This window comes from Saccostrea echinata, unplaced genomic scaffold (genome assembly GCF_033153115.1).
Source record: "Saccostrea echinata isolate AGI-Se365-2 ecotype Australia unplaced genomic scaffold, CSIRO_AGI_Sech_v1 ptg000053l, whole genome shotgun sequence".
In the NCBI taxonomy this organism is placed as follows: Eukaryota; Metazoa; Mollusca; class Bivalvia; order Ostreida; family Ostreidae; genus Saccostrea; species Saccostrea echinata.
In genome coordinates, this window is record NW_026889802.1 from 386,195 (window position 1) to 401,461 (window position 15,267).

Consider the following 15,267-nt stretch of genomic DNA (forward strand, 5'->3'; position numbering starts at 1 on the left):
ATTTTTGGAGTAGCTATGTAACTACACAACCTGTTATATTACTAAAATTTGTATGGATGAAGCAACCAGAGATGAACATAATGGACTTGCTTCAGATGCTGGATCTGGCCTACATTTTCTGGATGAGTGAATAGGTTTAAGTTTTTTTAGCAGGCTTATTCCCATGTAGCTATAAGTCCTACTTATACCAACCTTGCATGGATATTGATATCAGGATGCACACTAATTAGATAAAATTTGTGTGAGATTTGCCTTACTTATAGGTAACATTTTTGATTACCTATGTAATAACTAAACTTATGACAGGAATTTTAGAAATCATCTTATTTTTGCATTTTCAGTAATGTCATGGCAAAGCTGAAAATAAATGTCACTAATAATTTCATCCCTAATATTGGCTGAGAAAATAAAAAGAGTTACCACTTACATGTAAGTTGCTTAACTTTTTACACTAATAATAAATGGCCACTTTTAAAATAAGATTGCTAAACTTGCCTGTCACAAGAATAGCCTGTTATATATTATATTTGAGTTTATTTCATAAGATCTTGGCACAGAGTATCATTGGGTAAAGGGGATTCAAGTTTTTTTTTAATTGAAGGGCCACACCTTCTTCAAAGGGGAGATAATTAAGAAATAGTGAAAATTGGGAGGAGTTATTGAATCTTCTTGAGAACCACCGGGCCAGAAAAGATGAAACATATGTGAAAGCTTTCTGGGAAATTGTAGATTCAAGTTTGTTCAAATCATGACTTCCCAGGGGCAGGGTGGGGCTACTATGGGCTATCAAAGTACATAGTAAAAATCTTTAAATTTCTTCTTCTCAGGAATAGCAAATTCATGATTAATCATATTTACATGGAAGCATCCTCTGGGAGTGTAGATTCAATTTTGTTTAAATCATGACCCAAGGGAGTGAATGGGGCCACCATGGACGATCAAAGTTTTACATGGGGAAAATCTCTTAAATTTTTCTTCTCAAGAACAGCAAAGTCATGTTTAGTCATGTTTATAAGGAAGCATTTTCAGGTAATTTAGATTCATATTTGTTCAATTCATGGCACCTGGGGGTAGGATGGGGCCACTGTGGGCAATTGAAGTTTTAAATAAGAATGCATAGGAGAAGTCTTCTTAAGAACAGCAAAGTTATGATCAGTCATATTTATATGCAAGCATCTTCAGGTTGTGTTGATTCAGGATTGTTCAAATCATGAACCCCCCCCCCCCCCTTCTATGGGAAGGGTGGGCCATGATTGGTGATCAAAGTTTTAAATAGGAATATATAGAAAAAATCTTCTAGGGAACAGGAAAGCCATGATTATTCATATCTGATACAGTTGAACTTCGGTATCTCGAACAATGATATCTCAAATACCATGGATATGTTGAAGTGATTTGAAAGTCCCAACTACTTATTCTCTAAGTATTTTACCCTTGATATCTCGAATCCTCGGGTATCTCAAAGTTTTTTCTCGGTCCCAATGAGTTTGAGATAACTAGGTTTGACAGTATATGGTGGAAAGTTTGTTCAAATCATGACACTAAATTCACATAAGGAAAATCTTTTAAAGTCCTTAAATTCTTAATAACAGCAAAACCATGATAAGTATTATTTATATGGAAGCATTCAATGACACCTGGGGGTAGGGTGGGCCACAATATACATGTATTATCATAGGGGTGCAACGATACACTAACCTCACGATATGATACGTATCACGGTATTCAGTTCACGATACGATACGTATCACGATACATGACAAGGTTAAAAAGTCTTTCAAGTTTGTCATCATATTTTTTTTAAACTTGACAGGGTTATATAAAATGTTCATATTTTTTAATAATAATTAAAATAAAATTTTGTTAACTTGAATTGGATTGTTAGGTAGATCTTTGAGTTTTGACAATATTCTAAACCAATGATGAATATTTACAGGGAACTACGGGGACCTTTCCTAATAATCTTCCTTTTAAATTGGAATGAAAAAGGAATACGTTCATTCTTTTATTCCTTTTATTTTACGTAGAAAACCAGTTGTCATATTTCTTGTGTTAACACGTTTTAGTCAACAAGACAATGAATTTTCATCGAAATACACACGTGATGAAATATCGTGTATTTCTAAAGAATACGTTTAGATCTAAAGAGTTTATCATTTGTCTTAACATCTATAACTTATAATCACATTAAGTTCCTTCTCCGTGTTAAATCTGAGGTCTGTAAGATGCTGGAGATGAGTTTAACTTCCGGTAATGCGTTATCGGCGACCACACGTTTTGCGGGGAAGCCATTTTGAAATTGTGAAAGAGGAAACAAAACGGATGATTCGAATAATTCTGGACCGATTGAACGAACCGCGATATCAGTGAATTGAACCGTGGAAAAATATACCGCGATATACCGTCAAACGGTTTATCGTTGCACCCTTATATTATCATAATTTTACATAGGAATATATTGGGTAAAAAATCTGCTGATTAAGAACAGAAGGGTCATAATTACTCAGGTGAGTGTTGTTGACCATGGGCCTCTTGTTTATTTTTGGAAGGGGAAGTGGTTATGATTAAAATGAAAATTAATGACTTTTTATGCCGTACATTGTTTGTTCATGTAGTATTGGAAGGTTGGATTATTTAAGAAAGATGTGAATGTTTAACACTATTTTTTTTTTTTTGGTAGCCATTGGATTTGGTCTTTAAATATATGTTGTTTAATGGAATTTTTCACAAAAATTCTAAGTGCTAGCTGATGAAATGTTTAAAAAAATGCTTATAACTTCCATAAACAGGGCGTGTTTATTTACATTGTTGGAGGGTATTTTCAGATGGAATGTAGACAGTTATGGCAGATGCTACTGATTGGTCGGCCAGCCTCTGGTGTGACTTCAGGTCATTTCCCCATACACCTGCAGTTTCCATTTCAACCAGAACAAGCCTACATATTTTTACAGTGCACTGTACAAGTTCTCACGAGTTACTGGTGAGTTTTTCACATCAAAGCTTGTTAAGGTTGATGTAAACTCAGCACAATATGGAACTTATAAATAAATGCGAGTATTTTTATTGTATAAGTTTATAGCTTTTTCATTATACATGTACTAAGATTTAAATACATGTACTGATCAAATTCTTTCAGAACTCAAAAGAAAATTTGAAATTGTGAGATTTTAAATCATGTTAATCAAAAATAAATTTCCTGTAGCATTAGCAGATAACTGGATAATTAAGAAGCATTTAAAACCTTTATCAGTGTTCTGTACTACACTTTGAAAAATTGTTTTAATTTACTGTGTGATAAGATTTTTATTATTTATTAATTGGTAATGATGAAAAATTATTTTCAATAGGTAATCACCTCTGACATTAGAGAGTTCCCTGTCTCTTATATAGGACACTTTTGATTGGAATACTTAATGTGGCTGATAAATAAGAACCACTCGCCCCGCCACCCCGCAAAAGGTCTCACATGTCTAATGAAGTCAGTAATTTTAGTGATTTATAATTCTCCATTTTTATTGAATTAAGAAATTGTGAAAACACCAAGAAAAAGGCCCTGTAGTTGTAAAGAAATTTAATATAATATAAAGCTTAACATTCATGTGCCTGGTCATTTATCAGAAGTGTGGGGGTTAAGCAAATAGATATTTACTATGAAATTCGCCACTGATAGAAGTTTAAATAGGTTTAAATGCTGCATTTTGAGAGTTGCCTGGATTATTCAAGGGTTGCTTATAAAAAGGTCATAGATCTTCCTGACCAGTCTCAAATGAACACAAAACACATCTATAAATCTTGCCTTAAAGATAAAATGCAAAACTTAAAGATATTTAATAGTAGGACATGAAATGAGGATGTAAGATAATGCCTTCAGAAAAGGACCTAAATTCAGGCAGCTATTGTCAAAAAAAAAATTATGAATTATTTTTATGTTTTAATTCGGTCTTTGTTGGTGTACATTTATATGTAATATTTTGTCTGAGATTTCTTATTGTAAATGTAATTGATTTACCAGACCAGTGTCTTGTAAAAATAAATATGTTACCATACTCTAACTCAAAAAATCTTAGATTTTTTGGCATCAGAAGGTATGGCTAAGTAAGGGGAAGTAACTAGATTCTCATTGTAAAGTGCAGGCTTTCTATAAATGAAACATTTAGAGTTAATTAAGCATTATAAAAATAAAAAAAATAGTGTGGGATGATCAAGGCATAATTTCTTTTTAAAAAAATCTTTTCATAGATGAGAATGGAACCAGAATATACTTTGTTAAAATGTGTGAACAGTATAATTGAAATCTAAGTTGTTCCTCAAATTGTTACAAGTCATTAATGGCATGTGATTTACTGAAGGTACATTTGCCAAAAGAATCTGGCATCATCATCAAAAACTAACATAATGCTTCAAATTGATGCAGGAAAAAAGGAAATTTGATTTGTACAACAGGTCTGGGGTGGTATAATCATGTTGACCGTAGAGTGAACTACTAATTTACATCAACAGATGAAAGAATATTTAGAATCCTATAGCTACTGCATGCATTCCATCAGAAAGGAAGAGGAAACTGATATGAATGTTTGGCAGAGTTTCTGTGTACCATTATACTGCATGGTAAATTAATTTGGGTATTTTAAGAGTCAGTTTTCTGAAGAAAAACACTGACATGCTATTATACTGCAGACAGACTGGTGTTGGTTTATCAGAGCTCGGGAACTGTTAGTCTCATTTTGTGATGAAAAACTGGTAAACCATTGGTTTGTTTGTTTTAGGATGGGAAACATGTGACAGCCTGGCTGGTGAACTGGTGAGTGTGGGGTCAGGACCCGGCCAATTTATTTAGTGTTGGTAAATATTGGACAAAGCTTGATAAGGAGATTCTGACATAGTGACACAGGGTGGCGCACTCTTGTATATGGTCAGATTGTCAAGTGTTCTGGGGCTATTTTCACAACAAAGGTTTGAATTATTTAAATGAGAACATTTCTTTCCTGTTTATTAAATTTCAAAATATTTTTGAATGAAATTTAAAGGGAGTTTCATTATATGACATGATCTATGGCTTTTTTTTTTTTTTTTGTAAAAAAAATTAACTATAAAGGTAAGTTTGATTAGCTAGAAGGATCAGGCGATATTACCTACTGACGTAATAATCCAAGTTGAACTGAAATTTGTACTAGTACATTTATGTTTGAAATGACTCACAGCTTTTGATTGCACTCAAAACTATTTCAACTGTTAACAGCAATTAATAAGGGTGCTATGTATCCCACAGCTAATAGATGTAATTAAATGTAAATGAAAACTTACAAAAATAAGATAAAAAGGTATCATGTTTTAGAAATGTTGAATTAGGGCCCATAGTAAATGATCGAAGTATATTGTCCACTGATACAATGATGCCACCAGGGACATGATTTATTATAAACGTCCCATCTGTAAAATTTGAAAATCAGTTTGGTTGTATGACCTTCTTTATAAGCTGTTTGTCAGCCTGCCGTGAGGTATAACTGTTCTCAGTCTCACGTACAATAGGTGACAATGGACTATGAAATACCTTATTGGAACCTGAATCCCCGCCAGCGGGCTATAACCTCCTTCACCTGCATGCCCAATCAAGGAGGGTGAATGCCTCCTTGATGAGGACTAAATCCCCCATTTTATAGTTAACAAAGGATAGAAGGTCCAGTTCCAAACTTTGTCTCTAATTTGTAACCAGATTTCGTTGGTGGTGATACTTGAGTGACCATTAAAAGCAACTTTGTTGCTGTGGGGAAAACAAATACGGCAGTGAAAGAAGGGGCGGAACACGCATGCAGTTAAGAAATGGGAAACAGTAAGATGAGTGAAATAGATATTGTGGATGAGGGTCTTAACAATTGTTTAGTAATCAAATTTTATCACCCATTGAAAACATACTAAGATTTATGGAGTTGATCTTAAATTTGCGATTTTAACCTTATGACGTCAGTTGGATTGCATGGGCCTATATTACAAAGGATTAAATAACTACATAGGAAAAAAGTAAAAAAAAAAAAATAAAAAATTATTACCTTCAAAACTCATAAAACAACATTCTTTGATAAGTAAACCATGTTTGACACAGTTTTAACACTTAACCTTCATGAGCACTTGTAGATTCGTAAAAACTCTCTGTGTATGAGCTCAATTGAGAAAATTTCTTGATTGAGGAGACAACCTATTCTAGGGGGGGAGGTCAAGTACTGAATTTATTTGTACTCTTTTATTTGTACTCTAACAATTTTTTATAGGTCTTAGGTTTAGTGGTTCCTCATTGTTTTCTCTATGAAAAATGAATTTCATCAATTCATACTTGAGAAAAACAGCATAAAAGACTATTATACTAGATATATTTTCTAACTTTGTAAAGTCTTGAGGGCATACAGATTATTTCTAAATTTAAAACTTCTAATAGTGCATGTAAAAGTAAAAATTCATACAGCACTGTTCTTAGGACTATGTTACTTTAAAATACTGGAATTCTGAGAATTTAATCCTTTATTAGCCTTTAAAAAAATGCAACTACATGTAGCACCTGAACAGTGTGCATGACACATTGTATTAGAAGTCATTTTTCTTGTATTTCATTTGATTGTAATATTGAAGCATTGACAAAGAGCTCAAGTAAACATCTAATACATCTGAAGAATAATAAAGTGAAAGTATAATAGAATTTTATGGCATGTTAGCATATGCTTAATTAAGCTGTATGAAAAAAGGTGTTTTATCTTTTTCATTAACAGATACTGTTACATTTAATATATGCCTCTGCACTGTAATTTATTGCTTGCTCCCTCTAATTTTACTCGGGATTTTGGTTACACCTCTTAATTCATCTCGTGGAGATTTATCAAATATTGGGTTAGAGTGCTTTATGCAGAATTTTTTTGTCCACTGTAAAACAGATATAATGTGTTAATACTTCCGAAAGATTAAAAACCACTCTCTGTTTGTAACCCCTTGAACTTTGGGGTTATTTAAATACACAGTGTTTACAATTAAAGAGGCATTTTAAGTAAGTTGTAATAGGTCAGCATTGTTAAAGCTCAGGGGAATCTTGTAGCTTTTTTTTATTACGATATTAAACATTTACATATAGGCTTACCCTGGGAGCTTTAAGTGGAATGGAGCAAGATGATTGGTTGATTGTGTGGGCTTGCCTGATCTCCTGATACTCTGTCGTGGGCAGCATAGCGCACATTTGGGATTGAGGATATAAACACAAATACACAGTGAGTTCTGATTTTTACCGTTTCTACTTTTTTAAAATAACTCTTTAGAATTTTGATTTTTTTTTAATAAGTTTTACAGTAAACTTTTTTTCTGTTTTATCTTGATATTTTATTTTTTGGTTTAACCATTAATTCTTGTAATTTGTCAGTTGTGTATCAGCAGGATATACGGGTTCTACTCGGGTGGACCGAGTTCTTAAAGGGAAATATTTGAAATGAGGAAGAATAGCATACAGAGACAATGCTATCATCTAATTATCTAATGAATTTTTACTCTTGAGATTTTTAAAAATAATTTTAAAAACAATTTAAAATCATTTCTAATATCTACCTAACCTCTGAATTTAAATTCAAGTTGTAATGGTTCGGATTCTTTTTTTTCCCAGGTATTGAAGAAGTATAAACATGTTTTTTATACCTGGTATATCAAAGTTAAAATTACAAATGCTCATTTTAAATGGGATTTAGTATTCCATGCCAGTAATTGCACTTATTAAATGTTTGGTAGTTAAGTAGAAATTTAATCAATACCAATTGAATGTATTTAAACTGCATGGTTGAACATAATATAAAGAATTATTCTTTTGTTCAGCTCTAAAAATATATCAAAAATAATTGCTAATCGACATTTCATCTACTAAAATTGTATAATAATATATATGCAATTGTAAGTTTGAAAGGGCAACTTTGCAGTGACCAGAATTTCGTATGATGATTAGCCTTTATTTTCTGACTTGTTTGTGTATCCGCAAAATTACTGCATATCAGGGGAGGTTTAGATATCTTGTATTTCTATGTGTCAGTAAGAACATTGTTAATAGGGGACAACGGACACCAGGAATGACAGAAATCAGCATGTTCCTTCCTTTGATTTTTCAAACTGCGCCAGTGAAACAGAGACAGACATTGTATCTATTCTAATGACTGATAAAGACTGATATCATGCATTGAGATATCTTGTCTCTTTGATGCTCTTTGAATGAGGATGGTAAATCTTTAGTAATAATGTATGCTGTGTAATTGATACAGGGTTGTATATAATGTCTTTATTCTGAAAAAGTTTTACCTCTGACCACCTAGCTCTTCAGTTCCTTCAAATGCTGAATGTATTAAAGTGCAGTATTTCCAGGTATACAGCACAGTTCATGTAGTTGTGCAATCCCATTTTTTTTCCCTCAAGCATTTACATGTATTAATTTTTTTTCCATTGTATTTTATAATGAGATGGTACTATATAGATTTGAGCAGCAAGCTAGGAAGGAATGTTGCTTTGTGTTCTCACTTGTTTTTATTGCTCTCTTGCTAGCCTGCTTTAGAAATTTCATGGATTATCTAGAATTAATTTTTTCTGACTTGTATTCTTAGATTACAACCATACATTTATTGCTACTTGATCTGAAGGTTTAAAGTTAATTGTAAGTGACATTAGGATGTGGGTGAGACTCTGGGGTTCAGAGTTTTTCAGGGGAGATCATTCATAGATAACAGGTGAACAAGATCTATGTATTATAAGATCATATTCTAATCTGCTCGGCAGTTGTTTGTGTTTGTTGAATGTGTAAAATTTGAGGGTACTGTGATCTTCTAATGTATATACATATGTGTACTCAAGTCAGACTCACACCAAAGTTGGAAATTCTTTGATGTTTAGGGAATATGAGGTCCCTGAATTGTTGTTGTTAGTTGTAATCAGCTATTAGTCTGTCAGGATAGCTTTGATGAAATCCTTCTAATCTCTGTGGGGATCTCTTGCAGCACTCTTCAAGGCTAGACATGCAAGTGCTTCCGGAGTCTGTGATGTTCCTTGTGAAGTCCGGGGAAACTCACCTGCAATAAGCAATATACAAATTGTCTCATTGAAAACACTCTGATTAAAGGCAGTGGGACCCCTCTGTTTGACAGAATCAGACGTAAGGAGAAACAAATGAGACAATGTCCTCTTTCCATTTGATTTTTTTCTTTCTTTAATGAATGAAAACGGTTTGGATTTAGAATTTCTATTGTGATGGATGTCAGTAATGTTATCATTGCATGTTGGTAGAGAATCAGCCTTCCTTGTGTAGGGTATTGGGGTATGCCAGAGATTTTTATCTTTTACCAGAATGAATTTCATTAAATGAGAATTTGTTGACTACTGTGTCAGACGGGAGATTTATTTTGAATTGACATGTTGGTGACAAATTAGCTGACACTCATTAAATTCTCTGTCAAAATATTTTACTGCAGCAAGCCTCTGTTGCTATGAAAAATTGGACAGGAGAGTCAAGGAACCAGTAATGCTCACCTGGAAAAGTGTCCTCTGGCTATGAGCAATGTGCTTGATTGATTTGGTTGCTGATTTAAGAGCAGTTTTGTGTGGTCCCAAGATCGAGTAAAAGTTTATGGCCTTTCATCTCTTTTAGTTGGCAGATGAAAGAAAATTTTTCTGTATACTGAATGCTCTAGACATCTGGAAAACATATGTACTTTGTTGATATGTGATCATTGTTTTTTGCAAGTTTGACTGTAAAAGAATTAATTTCTGGAAAACATATGTATACTTTGTTGATATGTGATCATTGTTTCTTGCAAGTTTGACTGTAAAAGAATTAATTTCTGTCAAGATATAGTGTTCAAAAAGATATATTTTCATGCATAAAGCAGTGCATGGATGGATCCAAGATTTTCAGTTGGATTTGGCTTTGGGGGGGGGGGGGGGGGGGGGGGGGGGCAGGGGGCTTAAAATTAAAAGAAAAAAATAATTGAATACTAAAAACTATATTAAATACTTTGTAAAAATTTATTTAATAACATAAGCTTTATTAAAACTTTCTCCCCCCCCCCTCCCCCTCACTGAAAGTTGCATATCAAAAATATGGTAATAAACAATTATATACTTATTCTACAATCAATTTCATCATCTTGTATGTTATACAAAAAAACTACAAGAAATATAAGAAAATTCATGAAAGTTATAAATTGAAAAAAAAGTGTGAAAGGTTTTAAATTATTGATAAATTGTATTTTAGCAGATGATTTTATAAGCTCTTAGTTAATGCATATCTTTACGACATGCTTACTCAATTAAAGGTTTTTAAAGCTGTCTCCTTCAGATTTGGAAGAACATTGATAAATTGATTTAAATAATTGCGGAACTTGTGCTATTTCTCAGGCACTTCAGTTTGGTATACATGTATTGTGCTTAATCATGAGAATGTCATCAATGTAAAATTCTCAATATTACTGCCATGGTGTGACTGTAATCAGCTGTAAATTATACTTCTGTTACAGTATACTGTAAACTGAGACCTTAATGCATAAAGATTTGGTCATTGATAAATACATAATCCCTTTGAGACCAAAAACTCAAATATCTGCTATTAGTTTTGGAAGAGATCAATCCAATTCTAGAATTCAATACTATTTTCAATTATATAAATACCAGGAAGGAATTGAATGCCTTCCTAAAAACTTGACATTTTTCAAATTATTTTAAAAAGATGGAATTTGGGATATTAAGAAAAGAATAATCTAGCTGCATGACTGATTGTCTGATCTATTGAGCATGTATAATAAAGGGGTTACTTGTTATTGTCTGAGGTGTGGGGCATGACGATTGGAATCACGAGCCAAATTAAATCTCTGATCCCCTATCTTCTCACTTCACAAAAACTGCACTGCATTAGCTGGTCTTTTGTGGTAGTGGCTGACAATACCATATTGCAATTATTTTTGAGACCTTGAAGGAGATATCAAAGGATATAAAAATTTGAAAATGTCCCATAATGATAGTTAATGAGAGTATTGTGTGCATGGGAACAGGGGTAACTGGCACAACTCTCGGAGATTTAGCATTGAAATGACTTGGTAATAATATGGAAACATGAAAATATCCCATTAAAAACTATTTTTTTATTTTTGGGTCAAAGCTACTTTTGAAAATTATTCCTTTTAGATGAAAAATAATGTAATTTTATGTAAGAGGATATCTAAATCACCTCCATTAATTTCACAGATATTATTTTGTAGGGTTGGTGACATGAGAGAAGGGAACGAGGATGGGGAAGCCCATGCCACGCGTACTGGTTCTCCTGTTTCTGTTGTCTGTGTTAACTATGGTCGTCATCACTAGATGGGGTCTCGTTATGGACAACATCTCAACAACTGTCCCCCAGCAAACCCGGCACACCAGAGAATTATTCCAGGCCGCCATTGAGGAATCGGAAAAGAGACACCAGACCAGGATTGAGGAACTTCAAAGCAGAATCAAGGACCTGGAGGGGATTCTTAATTCCCAGAGGCTACAGCGTGAAAATGTCACTGCCAGCATGAACGAGTCAGAGAGTAAAAGTAGCATAGTACATAAGTACCTCAGTGATAAACTTCAGGCAGCTGAAATTCTTCATGGAGTGGAACTGAAAAATGAATTTGAGATGACAGCCTTCAACAGATTTACACTTCACAGGATTTATCTGGTGGATCCAGGACTGGGAAAGCGAGTGGTGGAGAAACCTATAGGTTCAAAGAGGAGGGACTTATATGAAGTCATCTCCTACAGCGTCGGTACACTTAATGAACAACGAAAAAATATGTCCAAAATTTTCACCATCAGTGATTTTATAGAGGGAATATATAGGACAGACCCTGCTTCTGGGACTCACTATGAACTTTATTTCAGAAATATCAATTCCAAAGAATCAGGGAGATACTCAAAAGTTGCCATTCTTAAACCATTTGGTCCATTAATGACTGCCATCAATACAACAGTTAGAACTAGAGAAACTTGGATAAATATCATACTTCCTTTAAAGGGAAGGTTGGATTCTTTTGAAATATTTATGAAAAACTTTGTAGATGTTTGCATTGCAATTGACAAGCATATTTACTTAACCATTGTTTACTTTGGTAAGGAGGGGTTGGACACTGTGAAAAATATAACAAAAAATGTCAGTCATACCTATGGATATAAATTCATGAGGGTCATCAACGTGAATGAAGAATTTTCAAGGGGAAGAGGACTTCAGATTGGAATGGAAACCTGGAGGAGTAAGGATGTAGTTATATTTATGTGTGATGTGGATATTATATTTAATGCTGAATTCTTAGAGAGGTGTCGACTTAACACTGAAAAACAGAAGAAGGTTTACTATCCTATTGTTTTTAGCTTATTTAACCCAAAACTGGTGTATTCTCTAGAAAACAGGACGATTCCATCTATCAAACGACAGTTAGTGATCTCCAAGACCACAGGGTTTTGGAGGGACTTTGGTTATGGAATGACGTGCCAGTACCTCTCGGATTTCAGGGCAGTGAAGGGATTCAGTGAAGGGATAATAGGCTGGGGCGGAGAGGATGTGTTTTTGTATAAAAAGTATGTCCGCAGTAATATGATTGTGGTCAGAGCTACAGATCCAGGCATATTTCACCTGTGGCATGACAAGGTGTGTCCAGTCACTTTGTCAGCTGACCAGTATAGGGGCTGTATCCGGTCCAAGTCTTTTAGCGAGGCCTCGCATGCACAGCTTGGTATTCTGGCCTTCAAGGACCAGATAGACATTCAGAAACTCCATAGGAAAAAGTAGTCTTTCTTCCATTGTGTTTTTTCTAATCTTTTACTTTATTATTATATTGGGGTAAAATTTGAGAGATTCTTTACAACAATGCCACATGGTAGATGATTAAATTCCCATATTTAGGACATTTTATGAATTGTCAAGGAGCTTAAGATTGAACACCTGGTAGGGTGATATTCCAGCTAGGGCAGCTACTTTTGAGAAGTTATAATTGTCATTGCTATACTTACTAAGTGCATTGAATAGAGAAGTCTAGGAATTATCAACCATATATCCCTCTGTAAATTACTGCTCAGACAATCACTCAATCAGGGAGAAACATACACTTCATCTTACAGAATTTTAAGTCTTTTTGTTTAGAATTTAACATTTTGTCATTTTGGTCTAAAATAGTCTTATAATTATAACACTAACACTTCAATCTTTAAATGTTCACTAAAAATTATCAGTAGCCAAATCTATCAACAGAAGACATTGCACAATTTAGGTTCTTTGAAAGGGGGGGGGGGGTTCTTTGTTTTTATTTGGTGCTATTCTATTTCAATATAATGCATTTTCATACATATCCCTCTAGACTACATTTAGGAATTGACGTGATTTCACTTTGCTCTATTTTTAGTCATTTCTCTGTATGATATGATTGTGTTCACATAGAGAAATTCTAGTCTTATTAAATCAGCATTATAACTTTTATACATTCTGTGGTTGTATTGCCTGGCAGCACTTGTTTTCTTTATGGAATAAAAAACTCTTGATATATAGAAATATTTGTCATTTTTAATACTACAATGTAATTAGATTGTTGTATGAGAAACAAATAATAGACAAGCTAATTCAGGGAGTATTTGTCTTCCACTTATTGACAATAGTGGAAGACATAAAAAATGCAGATGAAGAAAGAAGAGGGTGATTGACCTTGACCTATCAAACGTTTGGCCTTAAATCAATAGAGGGCCTTGCGTTAACAGATAAATACGAATCTCTGACCTTGGCCTTTGACTTCCAAATCAACTTACTGACCAAAATATCATTACGAAAGCTAATAACTAAAATTATCATCTGGAAAATTGTTTATGCAATATATGAATTTCCGACTTTGATATTTTGACTTTAGAATCAATAGGGGTTTTCTCAGGCACGTAGTATCGGGGGGAGGGGAGGGGCATTGACCCATTTTCAATATAATGTAAATTTAAAAGTTACAAGCAGAATTAAATTTTGGTCTTAGTCGTAAGTTCTTCTGTAAAACGGGTACCTGTTCTTTATCAAAGTGGTAGGGAATTGTATGTTCATTGCATATTCTCAAAGAAAACTTAAAGAAAAGATATCATTTCTAAACCATTTTATGCAATATATGATTTTTTTAACCTTAAACTTTGACTTCAAAATGATCAATAGTGGTCTTTTTTATGCCATTGGCAGTACCTGTTAGGGTGTAAAAATTAATTGCAAAGTTTCGGAGAACTAATCATCTGGAAACCATTTTATGAGATATCTATAAATTTCCTACCTTTGACTTCAAAATCAAAAGGTGCTTTCTTCTAGTCAAAGGAAGTTCTGATGTCATATTTCATCACAAAACCTTAAAGAGCTTTTTGAGATCTTGTCCGGAAGTAAGTGTTTCAAAAGACAGAATGACGGACAGATTCAACTTTTAGCGAGAGCGGGGACTCCAATATATAAGATGAGATGCCCGTGAGCCTTCTCCATAGAATATTCCTGCAACAAAAGCAACCACCCCCCAAATATCTAACAATAAGTTGAAAACCACAAAATTTCATGACTCTACGTTTGTGGTCAAGTATGCTTTCTCAAATACTACAATACTGGCTTTCAGTTTATGTCTATATCTTATGGCCTAAGAAGTACATGATTTCATTTATGATCAAAAATTATTTTTGATAAACAGAAATCATGCCATGTCATTTCCTTTGAACCAGTTGATCAAAACTAATGATGTGAAACACGTCTTCATCAGACAACCCAAGGGCTGATTCAAACCATCCCAAAACCATTCTCAGGTTGCATTGAAAACCAACATTCTTGTGTATGACAAAATAAGGCATGCCGTTTCACCCCATGCCCAAAAAGTTTTTTAAAAAAACTTCTGGTGCATGCTTTGTAATCATTTTAACTTTAATATGAAACGCAGGTTAAGTTTCTGAATTTATATAATGCTCAATGTTACATGAAGGAAAACCCTGTTATTGACATTATCAACCCTCCAAAGTATTAAAATTGCTAGAAGAGTATGTAACTTTCTAAAAAAGTGCTTTGATATAAGAAAAGAAAAAACTTCAACATAACTGATATGCGTACTGGGTTGATTTACTGTATGTTAATTGTTGTATTCATGACTATATGCCAATGTATGATGGTGTTGTCAGTAAATCAATTGAAATTGAATTATTTCATGTTTGAAATCGTACTGTTTTGTACCAAGTGCTGCTTTCTACGAACATGTTATA

At 33.7% G+C, this 15,267-nt stretch overlaps 1 protein-coding gene across 3 annotated transcripts; it reads left to right on the forward strand.

Annotated features, from left to right (window-relative positions):
• The first annotated feature begins 2,839 nt into the window (after positions 1-2,839).
• LOC133204421 (chondroitin sulfate N-acetylgalactosaminyltransferase 1-like) lies at positions 2,840-13,537 on the forward strand. 3 transcript variants are annotated; one of them, XM_061340149.1, is made up of 4 exons: positions 2,840-2,980; positions 4,767-4,953; positions 7,115-7,247; positions 11,256-13,537. In XM_061340149.1, the coding sequence occupies exon 4, from the start codon at positions 11,285-11,287 to the stop codon at positions 12,806-12,808; it is 1,524 nt and encodes a 507-aa protein (XP_061196133.1). In that variant the 5' UTR covers positions 2,840-2,980; positions 4,767-4,953; positions 7,115-7,247; positions 11,256-11,284; the 3' UTR covers positions 12,809-13,537. The 3 variants fall into 3 exon arrangements, with proteins under 3 accessions (XP_061196133.1, XP_061196134.1, XP_061196132.1); XM_061340150.1 differs by having other exon boundaries at positions 4,767-4,801; XM_061340148.1 differs by lacking the exon at positions 2,840-2,980 and having other exon boundaries at positions 4,639-4,953.
• The last annotated feature ends 1,730 nt before the right edge of the window (positions 13,538-15,267 follow it).

Excerpts from the sequence above, each read along its gene's own strand:
- LOC133204421 (XM_061340149.1), top strand. The coding sequence starts at position 11,285 with ATGGGGAAGCCCATGCCACGCGTACTGGTTCTCCTGTTTCTGTTGTCT.